At 36.0% G+C, this 17,973-nt stretch overlaps 1 protein-coding gene across 3 annotated transcripts in view; it reads left to right on the top strand.

The window, feature by feature from the left end:
- The window catches only part of LOC131430077 (phenoloxidase-activating factor 2-like), a 79,281-nt gene extending 61,656 nt beyond the window's left edge, over positions 1 to 17,625 (top strand). For all 3 annotated transcript variants that reach the window (XM_058594726.1, XM_058594724.1, XM_058594725.1), the window contains 2 exons: positions 16,635 to 16,918; positions 16,976 to 17,625. In XM_058594726.1, coding sequence (XP_058450709.1) covers positions 16,635 to 16,918; positions 16,976 to 17,570 — 879 coding nt within the window. In that variant the 3' untranslated portion in view covers positions 17,571 to 17,625. The remainder of the gene's footprint in view (positions 1 to 16,634; positions 16,919 to 16,975) is intronic.
- Positions 17,626 to 17,973: the final 348 nt, after the last annotated feature.

The following is a 17,973-nucleotide window of genomic DNA, read 5'->3' as shown; positions in this document are numbered from 1 at the left end:
GAATCCAAATCCATGAAAGCCTATATCGTATTTTCGATCAGCGGGTATCATGCAGCAACCTACCGATTCTGGTACATGCAAGATTAAATTCCAACCAAGCCAAACTCGTTGATGGCAATGGAGCTGGCGATGGCGATGGCGGATAAGATCCAACTAATATTGTCTCAAGGTGTGATGGCGGTATTGTATTCAGTTGATGCAAGTGCGATGGCGTTTTGAAGCGTCGATTTTCTCAATAGCGTCAGCCCAGTGCTAACGCTTCGGAACTACATATTGCGAAACCGGTCCAACATCCGGTTCGAAGGACCAAAATGTTAGAGAGTTGTTTACCTGGTAAGTTGAATCTTCGATAGCAGGCACAGGTAATCAATAGACCAACATCGAACGGGAAGCTTCATCCGAAATAGGGAAGGGGGCATGCATCCTGCATGCAATCCGAACAGTCGCATCAATCGTCGTGGTGGAAAGCCGTCCTCCTCAGTCAAGCCACGGAAATTTCGCAGGAGCCACACCAAACACTCTTTGAGAAATATACAATTATTTATTCAACTAACACAACTATTAAATCTTGAACTCCATGCAATTTATTCATAAGTCTAATTTTAATGCTTAAACTATTCAGACGTGCGTTTAACCATGCAATCATCCGTATCGTGACGAGAGTGAGAGTGCAGTGAGAGTGGACGTGTTTCGCAAGCGTCCTCCGAATAAAATTTGGTTTCAGGTGAAACGTCGCGAGTAATTACTCCTATTATGCGTTTTTGCTTCCCCCAGAGTTAGTTATGCTTCTAAAGTGCAAGTGAATTAATTTTAATAAACAGTTTGCATGATTTTATATTGAAATCATTTTGCATTTATAGGCCGGATGATGGTTACTTTTTTCTTTTTTGAGCAGACCTTCAGGGTCTGTGTTTAGCTTATATTAAATAAGTGTAGCAGTGTGTGAATAGATACGAAGTGATTTGTTTGTTTGTGACTAGCGCAGGTCGAATGTAAAGTGTATGATCGTGCAGATCTTTTACAGTTGTGTTAAATCTGTGTGAAATAAGCAGCTGCTACAGATGGTCATACAATGGTCGCTGGAGTGGTTTGGAAGCAGAAGGCAGATGAACTGTCATCTGTCATCTGATAAAGTAAAACTTTAAATCTTTACGGAGATACAAAGTTTTATTTTCGTGCCAATAGGCACTCACAAAGCATTCAGCATTCCTTCTGGAAAGCTTAGTGTTTTACGAGCAAATATGAAACACCAATTTCCTTTAGGATTTGGGTGTCTCATTCTGCTTTATAACCAGCAGAGCATTCCGCATCCCTCTGGGAGTGTAGAAAAGCTTTGTACTTTATTTGTGTTTTTGTGTCGTCAACTTTTCCCATCCTCCTAGTCCAACCCTTACTATTTCCTTTCAATTCTTCCCTCTTATATATCGGGAAAATGATGCTTAAAATAAATTGATGTCAAGGCACAAATCTCCAAATATCAAGGGGAACGTGCCATTTGAGCCAATTTGTTCTGATTCCTGAAGTAGTCTCACGACAAAAATTGTTGCGCCAGTCCAGCGATCCAGCAAATGCAGAATCCAAATCCATGAAAGCCTATATCGTATTTTCGATCAGCGGGTATCATGCAGCAACCTGGTACATGCAAGATTAAATTCCAACCAAGCCAAACTCGTTGATGGCAATGGAGCTGGCGATGGCGATGGCGGATAAGATCCAACGACTATTGTCTCAAGGTGTGATGGCGGTATTGTATTCAGTTGATGCAAGTGCGATGGCGTTTTGAAGCGTCGATTTTCTCAATAGCGTCAGCCCAGTGCTAACGCTTCGGAACTCCAGATTGCGAAACCGGTCCAACATCCGGTTCGAAGGGCCAAAATGTTAGAGTTGTTTACCTGGTAAGTTGAATCTTCGATAGCAGGAAAAGGTAATCAATAGACCAACATCGAACGGGAAGCTTCATCCGAAATAGGGAAGGGGGCATGCATCCAGCATGCAATCCGAACAGTCGCATCAATCATCGTGGTGGAAAGCCGTTCTCCTCAGTCAAGCCACGGAAGTTTCGCAAGAGCCACACCAAACACTCTTTGAGAAATATACACTTATTTATTGAACTAACACAAATGTCTCTGCTTCATGTACTCGTTCTCTTTCGGATTAAACTGATCCAGACGAAGTAGACCAAAGACGATCGGGTTGTGATAACGTACAGGGTTGTAGTTTTGGTGAGATCTCGTTCTTCAACACACAGAATTATGGCTTCTGAGGCGGTGCTATCCATTTTAAATAACAAATCAGCAGAAAGTTTACTACAAAGGACAACTGGTTGAAAAATGGGCCGTATACAGAATAGTGAAGTAAAATTTCGTAAAATTATGGTTCTAAATGACCCCTTAGAAAATTTTGATGTCCATTCTTCCATTTCAAATTTCAATATTTCAGTAAAAGAAACTATCAAAATGCTGTACGGGATTAATTTCTAGCATCACAGAAGAGCCAATTGTATAATTCTCTAAGATATTAAACACTGATTGAATATAAATGATTTTAAACACTGTTGCCAATTTAGCACTGTGAAAATGGCAAATTAACTAAAACTACTAATCTTAGTTTTGCACTACACTGCTAATTTCAATTTTCGATTTACAAAGAAGCAATCTTCATTGTTCTTTAGGTAACATTTAGATCCATTAGAACGGCTGATTTTATATAATGTTTTCCACTTTTCGTTTTCTTTCTCTCCAATGCAAACGACCAGTAGCTCAGTTCTGCTGTCTGAGGCAATCGCTCGTGCTTGAATAGAAACTAGCTTTGCGAACAAACCGCAACACATCTGCTCGCAGTGCCAAATGATACCAAACTGAATCAATTATTCTCAAAAAGCTTCTTTTTACGTGATTTTGTTTGTAACTTTGTCATAAATAGGTGGTTCCAACGGGCAGACATTTAGGCACTTAAGAATTTTGACGTCGATTATCTCATTTCGGATTTGCATATTTTATTGAAAGAAACTATCAAGATGCTGTACAGGAGTTGTTTCAACCTTTTAGAAAAACCAAATTGTGGAATTCTCTACGATATTTAACACAGTTCGGAACATTTTTCTCCAATGAGTGCACAAAGCAAATCACTAAACTGATAATTTTTACCTTTGATTTGCAAAGAAGTAATGATTCTTTAGATAACATTTAGAGCCATTAGAACGGCTGATTTTATATAATGTTGTCCACTTTTCGTTTGCAAACGACCAGTAGCTCTGATGTCTGACTCAATCGCTCTTGCTTGAATTGAAACTAGCTTTGTGAACAAACCGCAACACATCCGTTCACAAAGCCAAATGATGCCTAACTGGTTTAATGCGTCTTCTCGCCTTGACGTCTGCTTCCATCCAACGCACAAGAAGAAATGATCGATTTTCGACCAGGGTTCCCCTTTTATAACGTTCAGTTGAAGTACCTGAATATCTCAAAATCGTCGTCCTTGCACGAAAAACCCAAGCAAAAGTAAAGAGTTTTCCGCGTTGTTTTCAAATTGTGAAAACTTAATTTTTGAGTTTTTAGTGGTTATCTCACACTGTTCAAAATATTATATTAAATTCCTGATCATATTTTTGATGAAATAGTGAAAGAATTATGTTGCTGCTATACAAGCCGTGATATTCACGATCAAGTTCTGCCCATTCTTCCATATGGCTAATTTTGAAAAGGCGGCTCATAGTAAAGTAAGTCGTATTCACGACAAAAGACCTTCATTAAATAGGCAATATGGAAGAATTGATTGACCTAGAGCGATAGCCATATTCAACTGTGAAAAGAAAGAAGCGCAACAAGGATTTTTTACGAGACTCCTGTACTTCATCCAAAAATATCTGGAGTAAACCGAAGAAACTCAACCGAAGGAAATATTTTACTGATGAGGTCGCACACGCATATATAAATACCTTATGATCAAAAAAGAACCGGAATTTTCATTTTAAAATTCCCGCGCTTGTCCAATCGGTAAACTTTTATTCTCTCAACGTTGGCAACATTTTTATACGCATTCTGCCAAATTTTGACGCATATCGCACGATTAGTTTTTGTTTGGCGTCTATACAAAGAAGTTGAAAAAATTTCGTGTGGCGATTTTTATAATGGATGAAAATTTATAGAACACCGTGAAAATATCAATATGCTATAGAGTTTCGTTTCTAGCATTCAGAAGGGTCAAATTGCGTAATTCTCAACGACATTAAACTCTGGAACATTTTTCGCAAAAGCAAAGAAGGCTTCACTTGATCTTGATTACTGTGAATTTCACACAGCGAAAAGTGCACAAATCTAACCAAGTTGTTCTTGATTTTCACTAAACTGAGGATATTTACCTTTGATTTGCGAACGACAAATCCTAATAGTTCTTTAGAAAACTTTTGAGCCATTAGAACGGCTGATTTTGTGTAATGCTCTCCACCGTTGTTTTTTCATCAATGCAAATGACTGGCAGCTGTGACGTAAACGCTCTTGTCAGAGACGAAACTAGCTTTGCAATCGACACAAAATACATCTGCTCGCAATGGCGATAAAATCCAAACTGATCCAATTTTTGTTAGGAGCTTTCTGTTTACGTGATTTCGTTTGAAGCTTTTTTACTAATGGGCGGTCCTAACGGCTATGAAAATAGCCGCATACAGAATTTTAATGTCGATTATTTCATTTCGGATTTGCATAATTTATTGAAAGAAACTATCAGTATGCTGTAGGGATTCGTTTCTAGCATTCAGAAGGACCAAATTGAGGAACTCACTACGATATTCACCACTTTTCGGAACATTTTTCTCGAACGATTTGTTTACAGCAGCAGATATTTTGTTCTCTTCCTCAGAACGCGTTCTGATTGGCTGGTGCTGTCATGGGTTAAATCAAACTGGTTTTTCAATAGTGTACTATTGAAAAACTTCAATGTTGTTGCAATACACGTTCAAGTTGAAAATTTTCGATTCTATTGGTAGTTAGATTATATAAATCCTTCTACAGATCACTGAGCTATGAGCTTTCAAAATACGAGAAAGTCAAACGCGCTTTATGAATTATCCTCTTTGACACTCGTTTATACCAAAGATTTCAGAAAAGTTTAATTTTGAACTATTTGAGATTATGTCACACAACTGAAAATTTTATCATGAAATTGTGATCATATTTCCGACGGCATGTCGCAAGAATTATATCGATCCGTTAGATACAACAGGAGATATTCACGATCAAAAACTTATCACTCTCTCAGAGGGTAAATTTTGAAAAGGCGCCCCATAGTAAAGTAAGTCGTATTCACGACAAAACTAGTCCAACGGGGCTCCAACTCCTCATATTAAAAATGGCAACAATGGACCTCTGTCTGCCGGGTTTGTTGAAAAATAGCATTCGGTTCAACGGTCTTTTTCAAAATCGGCAAACGAAGGTACCGTGTTGGCCTCCCGTTGAACGGTTGATTGGACGTTCATTGGACCAATGATTCAATGTATTGGACCAATGAAGGACCACCGTTGAACGTTTTTTTCTAAGAGGGATAATATTTCTGTTCCTAATTGATGCTTGTCTATAAATTAAACAAGTAGCTCTTCCAGTGAGGTGATGACTGCATTGTACATGCGTTCGCTCTCTGGATTGTCGCTTTTGCACTGTGTGTTGGTGTAATTTCCTGCTGTCTACTTTCAACTTAAACATGTATGGCAACGTCGTTTCAGTATTTCAATAGCCATATGTACTATTGAAAAATTGATTAGATTCGAACTGTGTTTTCATTAACCAATCACATTGAAGCAAATTATGTCATCTTTTTGATTTTTCGTGCACGGCAGACGGTTTCGATCGTTAGTCTGAATCGTTCTCTTCTGTATCGCCTAACTTTTTGGACCTAATTTGAAGTGCTTGAATCTCGGTAATTTAATAATGGATTTGCCACATTTAACATGTGTACAGTGCGGCGCTGTATGTCATAAATGTGTTCGTTTGTGTGTGTGTGTGTTCACTGCATTCCAATTTGCTTCACCGGTGAGCGATTGGGTTGCTAGGGTTACCACCAGTGTTGCATCCGGTATCCGTAAATAGAGAATATTCACTGACGGACACAAGCGTTCCAACAGGCATCGTTTCTCTTGCTAGCTCTCTCACTGAGAAGCTGCATGTACTGTCATTACTAATGTATGAGTTTCACTGTGAGAGATATTCCGTCAGTTCAGTCTGATGCTCACTTGGAGACGAATCAACATGACTGAAATCTTAGAATGACGATCAATTTTTAAAATTTCCGTCAATTGCAAGGACAACGTTTTCTCGGTTTGACTTAGTTCTTAGAAGGAAAATAAAAGTGCATTCGCAATGATGTGATGTCAGAAAATGATAATGAAAATCAAAGTATTATCATTTTCAATTCACTATAAAACTATAAACAGACCGTTTTAAACACAAACAGAGAATGACCGATCTGTTCTCTCATTCGAAATATTTTACTCTCTGCGTGTTGCCACTCTCGCGTCACTGTTGTTCGTGTTCGCCGTACGCTACCCATGGCATGAATTCGATCAACGTTGAATGACGATCATTTTGGTTCGTGACGGAACTACTTCGTATGATTTGACGTGTGGATGATGATCACGACTCAGTGCAACTCTGGTTACCACCATGTTAACTTCTCTCGTCCGGCAAACAAACAACTATTTGCACGTGAACGAGAGGATAGTTTGATGAGTTGAGGAAAACTGAAACTGAACACCAATGAAACGGTTGACGATTAGAAACTTGCTTGAATTACATAATATTTTTTGGATTGTTACTTGTCAACCTCATGTTTTAGAAATATACGAGCGACCCGGCAGAAATTCGCTAGGCCCGGCACGGCCTACACGTTAGTGTTTCACAATTATTTGCTATTTTTCAAATTTAAACATGTTGATGAGAGATTTTCAAAATCGCATTTTTAATGTCATTATGTTCGATTGTGTCTCACACCGTATCATCTCTCCAAATTTCTAAAACATATATTAGTTTCCTTGTATCTTGACGTTTATTGTGATATGAAATTCAACAAAATTGGCAAATTTAAAAAAATACGGTAGAATAACTGAGAATTTTGAAAAATAAATTTCATTTTCGATTTCACGAAAAATCTGAAGATTTTTTTTCAGGGTGTATTTTTTTTAGAAAGTTCGATTGATTATCTACAACTTCTTCTTTAAACCCTTAAACCCTTCGATCGAGAAAAGTACGCCACCGCGCGAAGTTTACCATCTACAAAACACTTATTAGACCGGTTGTTCTCTATGACAACGAGACCTGGACTATGTTGGCAGAAGACCAACGTGCCCTTAGTGTTTTCGAAAGAAAGGTGCTGAGGACCATCTATGGCGGAGTGCAGATGGAAGACGGAACGTGGAGAATTCGGAATTACAACATTTAGTACAGCATATACTAAATTGTTTTGTTTCGAAGCATTTATTTATTTATTAGGCAACCTGATATTGTATATTTATATAACCGTAACCGTAATTTCTCAAATCATGGTTCAGTGTACTGAATGGGCAAACTGTCATACCCACCCGCTTGTGAGGAATTCTGGCAACCGTCAGAAGGTTGACTGCATTCCGGCTGATGTCGAAATTGTCCAGGCGAAATTGCGTCATTATCTCGCCGTACGTGTCTTGTTTATATCTCTCTTCCATCTTTTTGCTTTTTTTCTTTTTCGACTTACTTTACTATGGGGCACCTTTTCAAAATTTACCCTGTACAAGAATGGGCAGAACTTTATCACGAATATCTCTTGATGCACTTAACCCAACAACAATTTTTGCTGCATACTATCGGAAATATGGAATTTGTGATTAAATTTTCAACAGCGTGAGAAAACCATAAATAATTGAAAAACTACAAGGATCAGCCCATGGGGTTGTTCGAGCCATTGATGTGGAACAAGGCAACCAAAATTTCTAATGATCGACATTTTCAATCAATCGTCACACTTTCGAATCCGCAAATGCACAAAAGTCTGCTTAGATTGAACTTTATTATAAACCAACACCAAAAACGCGAACCCACAATATAGACTCTATTTGTCGTGATTTGTATTTGTTTTATAGCAGACGAAATTACATCAATAGCCCAAATGTATGCAATTATATGTTTGTACACGCTTGCGATACGGATATCGATATTTAAGCTTCTCTTCGCCAAGTTTGGGTTCAAGTTTTGTATGCAAGCAGTAATTTTTATAGCGTTTCTCTACCATTACTATCACTCTGCGATTTCGGTTGAAGCGATAAACTTTTTCTCATTATCAATCGAGTTCATCTTATATAAATTTTAAATTAATCTTATGCACTCAAAATTTACACTGGGGTAGTTGTCAGGCGAAACGACATAGCATGGAATTTCATCCGAACTTGCATGACACAAGATCAGAGCATATCAATAAAATCTTCAAATCGTTTTATGGCACTTTTTGTCTTGCTGTCTAGCAACAACCTACCTTCAGCATGCTTCACGTAGAACTGAAACGTTAGCTATAATTTTGCTATAAATAGCTTCGCGTGCTTCCAACAGCTTCGCTTTAGCATCGATTGACCAATCAGAGCGATGCTTTCACATTGATATATCGCTTGCTCCTTCAAAACCGTCGACTATGGCAGGGAAATCTGGTATGCCCGAGATTTTTTGCAGTCAAAATAGGACACTGCTAGCTATTAATCAACATTTCAATGATAAACAATTAAAAATACATGGCTATGAACATTCAAATCAATACGTAGAAATATTTCCAATCAAATGGTGACATAATATTAATAATTGATAAAAAACTGACTGAACTGTAATTGTTCAAAACCTGACCACATTTCTACGTGTATTTTTTTGAATTTCTAATTTGCACCCCTATATAGAAAACAAAAATGTGTTCCACATTAAAACAAAGTTTTCTAAAACTTTTGGAAATAATGAGGAAAATTCATCACGCTTGCTTACCTTTTTCGCACCCGGACGATGGTTTTGGGCACATATCAGTTCTGATTATCTATTGAACCAATATAAAATGTAAATTTTGATTAAAAATCGTTCGTTTCTTGTAGTGCTTCAGATGGAATTGGATGTCGAGGTGAGATTCTCCCACCAACATCAGTAAGAACAAACCAAGTATGAAGCGTGAAACGTTCAGTTCGTGCTTTCATTTGAACTTCGATCGTCGGGAGGAGAATTTAGTTTCAAAATTATGTTTCATGAACTTAGTTCCAGAATACAGGTTTAGAATTCAGAACCTGCATGTTGGAACTGAGTTCAATTTCGAAACTGTAGTTCAAAAACTAAATTGCAATTGAATTCTGAGCTTGTTCTAACTTCTGAATTTAGTTCTTGAACTCAGGTCCAGCCCCTAATTCCTGAATTATTCGAATCGATTCTTTTGAGAACCATTAACATATTCCCAAAGAACTATGCAAAATTTTACTTTACTATACTAGACTCAGTTTTGGTGCATCGTTTCAAATTCTAGTAGCGAAGAAGGGAAAAGCTGGCACTATTAATACAAGTGGTCAACTAATTGATATTCGAAAGTAAGAAGAAAGCGTTTCAGTTATATTTGTATTAACAACATCCAGTTATGTCTGTGACATTACACACCCGTACTTTTTTTATTCGACTTCATTTGATATTCGTCAATCCCGCATGTATATACAAAAACCCTTCTTAATCCACCTAGTGGTGTGATAATGCCTTTCTCTTCTTTCATAACAGTCTCATGAAAATATATTTCATACTTTTATTATATAATTACGGATACTAATTTCAGATCACAAAAGCATGCTTCAGTGTTTATGTCACACAGTCAGCATCATTTTTCCAAACTACTGCTTGACATTTGCGTTACCTATTTGTATGAAAACAGTGGTGCTAATCTAAAAATAGGCGGGTGGGTAATGTTAGAGACATAACTGGATGTCGTGAATACAAAAACAACTGGCATGTTCCTTAACACTTCCGAATATCAATTAGTAGATCAATTGTATGAATTATGCAAGCATTCCCCTTTTTCACTACTAGAATTTGAAACGACGCACTTAAACTAAAGTTCAGATTAGTTACACTAAACATTCTGAAACACAATTAAATATTATGAAATAACCAGTATAGATTTTTACAATAAAAATACAGATTAATCTGTATACGTGGCAACCCAGTTTTGCACGGTATATTTCGAAACGACACCCATTCTAGTATAGAAATTTGTTCTATATCAACACTTTCATTTTTGCATTGCGTGATTCGTCATTGAATGTGTTTGTGACGGTGCAAACTTTGTCTATTTCTATTTGGATAAATCTGATACTTTTGGTACGAAAGAGTAAATTCAATTAATTCTCTATAATGATCTGTGGCACTGAAAAGTGCTTTGAATTGTCCAACACACAGCGAAAAGTGCTGTGCTGTACGGGATTCATTCCTGCCTTTCAGAAGGACCAAATTGTGGAACTCACAACGATATTAAGCACTGTTCGGAACATTTTTCTCGAACGATTTGTTGTACAGCAGCAGATATTTTGTTCTCTTCCTCAAAACCCGTTTTGATTGGCTGGTGTTGACATCGGTCAAATGAGACAGGTTTTTCAATAGTGTACTATTGAAATACTTCAATGCTGTTGCTATACACGTTTAAATTTAAAAATTTCGATTCTATTGGTAGTTAGATTATATAAATCCTTTCACAGATCACTGAGCTATGAGCTTTCAAAATACGAGAAAGGCAAACGCGCCTTATGAATTATCCTCTTTGATACTTATTTCAGAAAAGTTTAATTTTGAATTATTTGAGATTATGTCACACAACTGAAAATTTTATCATAAAATTGTGATCATATTCCCGACGGCATGTGGTAAAAATTATGTTGATTCGTCAGATATAACAAGAGATATTCACGATCAAAAACTTATCACTTTCGCAGACGGTAAATTTTGAAAAGGCGCCCCCATAGTAAAGTGAGTCGTATTCACGACAAAAAAACCTTCTTAGTCCACTTAGTGGAATTTTCTCATATCTTGAAAAATCACCATAGAGGTACATGAAATTTTCGAAATCGAAAAAAAAATTTTGATGCCAAAAGTCTTAGAATTGCATGAAACGTCGAGATTTAGTGTAATCTCGAAAAAAATTTTTTTTTGAAAAATCGGTTTTTTGGGACTTAGAAAAAATATCAAAATTTTTCTAAGTCAGGAAGTCAATTTTTTCGAAAACATTTTTTTTGAGATAACACTAAATCTTGACGTTTCACGCAATTTTAAAATTTTTGGCATAAAAAAAAATTGACGATTTCGGAAATTTCATGTACTTCCCCCTATGGTGCTTTTACAAGATCGAAAATTTTCAAACTTTAACCGTTGGGCAGCATGTCCGATTTAGCCTAAATTTTGCATGAGGACTTTTTTCGAGGTGCTTAAACTTTTGAACAGTAGCGCTTTACGAAATTATTGGCAAAATATTGGCACGGTTACGTCACTTATACCATCATATCTCTGGAACCAAAAATCACAGCCGTTTGATTTTTGAACTTGAATTAAGGCCCAACAGTACCTTTAAACGAGTCCAAGTTTGTTAAAATCGGTTCAGCCATCTCTGAGAAAATTGAGCGCGTATAAATACAACGCGTTTTGTCGGTTACGTCACTTATACCATCATATCTCCGGAACAAAAAGTCACAGCCGTTTGATCTTTGAACTTGATCAATGGCCCGACAGCAGCTTTCAAACTAGCATAAGTTTGTTAAAATCGGTTCAGCCATCTCTGAGAAAATTGAGCGCGTGTAAATATCTTCGAAAAGTGCACACACACATACACACACACGTACACACACAGACATTTTCAGATCTCGTCGAACTGAGTCGAATGGTATATAACACTCCGATGCTCCGTTCGAAAGTCGGTTTTTCCAGCAATTCTAATACCTTTCTATAGAGTGTAATGATGCCTTTCTCATGTACATATAATATTGTGGTATTCTTTATAAAAATTCTCTTCTAAAACAGTGCTTTGATTGCGTAAGTCATCCTTAAGAAAACGAAGTGGGTTCATGCACTTATATGCACTTCCAGCACCGGAACCCGAGAACCGGTGTAATCAAAATCGATTCGTACGGCCACCAACTAACATGACATACAAACTCTACTAGTACGCAATCTAAATTACGATTTAAATGTTTGTTGCATCCGAAAATATTTTAAGTGACGGTGTACAATATTGAACACATTTTACCCTATAACTCCGGAACCGGAAGTCGGATCCGAATGAAATTCAGGAATTCCGTATGGGACCGGAAGACTTTTCATTCGAATTTAAGTTTGTGGAAATCGGTCTAACCATCGCTGAGAAGAATGAGTAAGATCCATTTTGGTATAAATGGCCACTATTTCCGGTACTTCCGGAACTGGATACCGGGAACCAGGCTAGCCGGAATCGGTTTGTTTAGTTGCCTACTGATAATGACTATCGATTTGTGTAGTTTTAAGACCAGTTTAGAAAGTTTAATACGTTTTTTGTTTCGCCGGTTTAAGTGACGGTGTACAATATTGAACACACCTTACCCTATAACTCCGGAACCGGAAGTCGGATCCGGATGAAATTCAGGAATTCCGTATATGACCGGAAGACCTTTCAGTTGAATCAAAGCATGTACTCCCCCCTATAGTGCTTTTTCAAGATCGAAAATTTTCAAACCTTAACCGCCGGGCAGCACCTCTTACGCATGTCCGATTTAGCTCAAATTTACCATGAGGACATTTTTCGAGGTGCTTAAACTTTTGAGCGCTAGCGCTTCACGAAATTAGAAGTGATCCCAAAACATTGGCACCCTTTTATGTACAAGAGTGGTAAAAATCAACGTGTTTTGTCGGTTACGTCACTTATACCATCATATCTCCGGAACAAAAAGTCGCAGCCGTTTGATCTTTGAACTTGATCAATGGCCCGACAGTAGCTTTCAAATGAGCATCAGTTTGTTCAAATCAGCCATCTCTGAGAAAATTGAGCGCGTATAAATACAACGCGTTTTGTCGGTTACTTCACTTATACCATCATATCTCCGGAACAAAAAGTGACAGCCGTTTGATCTTTGAACTTGATCAATGGACCGACAGTTGCTTTCAAACGAGCTTAAGCTTATTAAAATCGGTTCAGCCATCTCTGAGAAAATTGAGCGCGTATGAATACGACGCGTTTTGTTGGTTACGCCACTTATACCATCATATCTCCGGAACAAAAAGTCACAGCCGTTTGATCTTTGAACTTGATCAATGGCCCGACAGCAGCTTTCAAACTAGCATAAGTTTGTTAAAATCGGTTCAGCCATCTCTGAGAAAATTGAGCGCGTGTAAATATCTTCGAAAAGTGCACACACATATACACACACACGTACACACACAGACATTTTCCGATCTCGTCGAACTGAGTCGAATGGTATATAACACTATGGGTCTCCGAGGCTCCATTCAAAAGTCAGTTTTTCCAGCAATTCTAATACCTTGCTATAGAGAAAGGTAAAAACGAATCTTGAAACGAGGTGAATGAGATTGAAATATGGGTATGTTTAGTAATGAAGAAGCAAAGTTATTAGTAATAAAAATTTTCATAATTAGTATATATGAAAGGCAATAACTTATGGCCTTTCATATGTACTTTTTATTAAAAAAATAAAATCAAGACGCTAAAAAAACAAATATTCCTTCGAATTGGGCTCAGCGAGACTAATCATTGTGCTTGTGGCGAAGGTTATCGGTATATTGATCATGTCGTTTGGACATGCGTGGAGTATCGTGATGTCAGATCTAAACTAATAAATTCTTTGCGTATTCAAGGTCGACTATCCAATGTCTCAGTTCGAGACATTCTTGCTTGTGTGACCTTCCATATATGTAACTTCTTTATCATTTCATAAAGAAAATTAGAGTTTCAATTTAATAAAGGACCCTTTTAAGACTTAGTTCTGATTCCAGCTGCGACCATGAGTTCATCCAATAGCTAAATTAGAATAGAAATTATGTAATGATACAAACAAACACGAAATACTTTATGAAATTATCAACAAAATGTCTGAAATTAACAGCTTATTTTATAATTTATAGAAGTTAATCGTTTGGTTCAAATAATATTTCCGAGTAGATTTCTTAATTAATGACGAATTACCTAAGATGATATTTAAGTAATAAGAGGAATATGTTTAATAAATTTGAATCGTTGTGACTATTTTAGAATTATATTAGGATAAGAATTTTATGTAAAAGTGATACTACGGCGAAGAAAAACTTATGTAAACTGCCTTAAAATAAACGTATTTATGGAAAAAGACGCTAAAAATATAGAACCTATTCAAAACGGTTCTGCCAATCTTGCATGGCAAGAATCCGACCGAAACAAAACCGTTAATAACCGCTAGGCGAAATTCTCTGCCGTGGGCACTTGTATGCGGCGGGCAGATTTCCCCCCAGACGGCTGGCTATGTCTGCCAGCCATTTTTGCCGGAATTCTGTCAAAATTTCGGAAATCGTGTGATAAGTGTTAAAATTGTTGTAGTTGGAATATTTCCTAAACAGGCAGGAGAATTTTGTTATCGTTCTGGAACGTTTTGAAAGATCGCGGCGAACAGTCGAGTAGGTGGCAGTAGTGTTTCCAACATATAGCAAATTTGAAATTAACACAGGATTTTGAAAAATTTTGTTCGAGCCTGTATATCTGTTATCTGTGGCCATGTAAAAGTTACGTGAAAAACATGTAAGACTCAATCAGTCTCGGCGTGAAATACAGTTGATATTACTTTTCGTCCAGCTTAAAGTTAACACTGAAAATAATTGAAAACGAACCTAATATTGATGCGGTGATGCATATTCGGAAGTTCATATTATATTACTACATGGATAATTATGTCTAATAAAGATTTTCGTCTTTACAGACTTACTGCAATGAATTTCGTTATGGTAAATTTTCAAATATTTATTCTGTGCAGAATTTAAAAAAATAGCAACGACGATATGCATCGAAATTTATGACTAACTGTGATATGTAGGGAATAAGTAGAATTACTGATATGATGTAGGTCGTCAAATGGTTAGATAACTAAGTTATCACAAGTTCCTATCTCATTGGGGAGGCATGAGATAGGAACTTTTGATAACTTAGTTATCTCACCATTTGACGACCTACATCATATCATTAATTCTACTATGAGTGTCTATGATGACATTTGGTCAATAGAACGGCGTCGACAGGGTGCTATCGCCTTCTGCGTTAGCAGTAGAATGAGAGGGTGCGAAATGGCTTATGAGTTAAAGCCCATTTCAAAATGCAATGTTTATCATAGTATATTGCAACATATAATTCTGTTGTTTATTACATTCTTTATTATATATTGGATTGAATTATATTTGATTAAATTATATATTATTATTGTTATTATTATTATTATTATTATTATTATTATTATTATTATTATTATTATTATTATTATTATTATTATTATTATTATTATTATTATTATTATTATTATTATTATTATTATTATTATTATTATTATTATTATTATTATTATTATTATTATTATTATTATTATTATTATTATTATTATTATTATTATTATTATTATTATTATTATTATTATTATTATTATTATTATTATTATTATTATTATTATTATTATTATTATTATTATTATTATTATTATTATTATTATTATTATTATTATTATTATTATTATTATTATTATTATTATTATTATTATTATTATTATTATTATTATTATTATTATTATTATTATTATTATTATTATTATTATTATTATTATTATTATTATTATTATTATTATTATTATTATTATTATTATTATTATTATTATTATTATTATTATTATTATTATTATTATTATTATTATTATTATTATTATTATTATTATTATTATTAAAAAAGAAATACTGTATTTCCTGCAGTACTTCGACGAAAGAAGAGCATAACTTACACTGCGACATTAACTATTATATTGTATCTATCATAGCATATTAATTCATGTATTATTGTCTTATATTATTTTATGTTATGTTATATTATGTTGTATGGTATTATGTTATATTATATTATATTGTATTATGCTCAATTATATCAACAACGGGGAGAGGCAGGGAGTGCATCAGAGTATTTGTAAGTGAATGATTGTATGATTGAGTGGATTGCCAACCTGAGTCACGTGGGGGAAGCTTTGTGTTTCTCCCTGAAGGTTTGAAATGAGTAAGACGCACCCTTCTAACAAACAAACCATCAGGCGGGTTTAAGCTGGTTACGCGAAATTCTTTGTTATATGGTCGGATGTTCTTGCGGAAAGGCGGCGGGGCTTCAAAACCCATTTTGGCCTTCTTAACAGCAGTTATATGAAAGCTATCTGATAATCAAATTTGAATACATATACTGTAAGTCTTCCCGCATACACTGGTAATGCCTTAAACTGATGGCGGCTTCACACATACACATACACATAAACTCAATTACTGATATGATGTAACTTCAATCTCTCTACCGCACCCAATTAAGACACAATTTTCTAATCAGGATTATTACATATTCAGGTTATTTATTTCTTTATCATATTACAGTCTGCAATTTCTAGTAATGTATCTTCAGGAATAACTCCAAATATAGTTACACCCTCCATATGCGCAACTGGTTTGGAAAGGTGCTGTATGGTAGGTGGTTATCAGTGTGGTCTACAATTTCCACCGGTTGCTTCGGCTATGCAACCTGGGGCAGGACAAGCAAGTTACGGTGAATATCCATGGCAAGCTGTTCTTCTTGGCCCTGGAGATATTTATGCAGGTTCTGGAGCTCTTATTGATGCGTTTAACGTTATAACCGTTGCACATCGAGTTAGTGATTATGTGTAAGAAAGTAATCGTTTTTATAGTATATTGTAACTACACAAACTTGTTATTTTCAGATCTGGTTCCAGACAATTGAAAGTGCGATTAGGAGAATGGGATGCATCTGCAGCATCAGAACCAATCCCAGCTCAGGAATACAATGTTGTAAAAATATTTATTCACCCAAGTTACACATCCTCAAACCTAAAAAATAATATCGCAATGCTAAGACTATCATCAGCAGTTAACTTAGGAACAACCCCAACTATAACAACTGCCTGCCTACCATCAACATCTTTTGTTGGCAGTCGTTGTTGGATTTCAGGATGGGGCAAAAATGATTTTGCCAATGGAGCTTATCAAACCATACAGAAGGAAGTTGATGTCCCAGTACGATCGACCTCTGATTGTGAAGCGGCTTTGAAAACTACTCGCTTGGGCCCTTCGTTTCAATTAGATTCTGTAAGTTTTTTGTGCGCAGGTGGTGAAGCTGGAAAGGATGCTTGTACTGGAGATGGGGGTTCTCCACTAGTTTGTGCATTAGGTGGCCGATATTTCGTAGTAGGACTGGTAGCCTGGGGTATCGGTTGCGGAACAACAAATATACCAGGTGTATACGTCAACACAGCATCTTATGTACCGTGGATTTTGAATACAATCAATTCAAATTAAATTAAATGGCATTGGTGGATCGGAACGTTAGAAACTATTGTTTTAGAAACCAGAATTTAAGAATCCCGTTCTTTATATACCCAAACTTCCGTCTACGTAAACTTTTTCTTACGTTACCTCTTTTTAACTCTTTTTTCGAGCACTCAGGCAAAAAAATATGGAATTTTACAACGGTTTAATGTGGTTTTTGGCCACAAGAACAACGCATGCGAATCAAAGGACCACCTTATGAAATCACGGAAATTGGAATTCCAATAAAAAGCCTTATGGAATTCTTACGAAATTTCTAGGTTTTTTTATCTACACTCAGGAAAATTTAGTAGTGAAAATCATAAGGCAAATCTTATGATGCATAAAAAATCACCAAAATCACCATTTCATAAGATTAATATGAAAAATATAC

This window comes from Malaya genurostris, chromosome 2 (assembly GCF_030247185.1).
Source record: "Malaya genurostris strain Urasoe2022 chromosome 2, Malgen_1.1, whole genome shotgun sequence".
In the NCBI taxonomy this organism is placed as follows: domain Eukaryota; kingdom Metazoa; phylum Arthropoda; class Insecta; order Diptera; family Culicidae; genus Malaya; species Malaya genurostris.
This window is presented reverse-complemented; position numbering and strand designations above follow the sequence as displayed.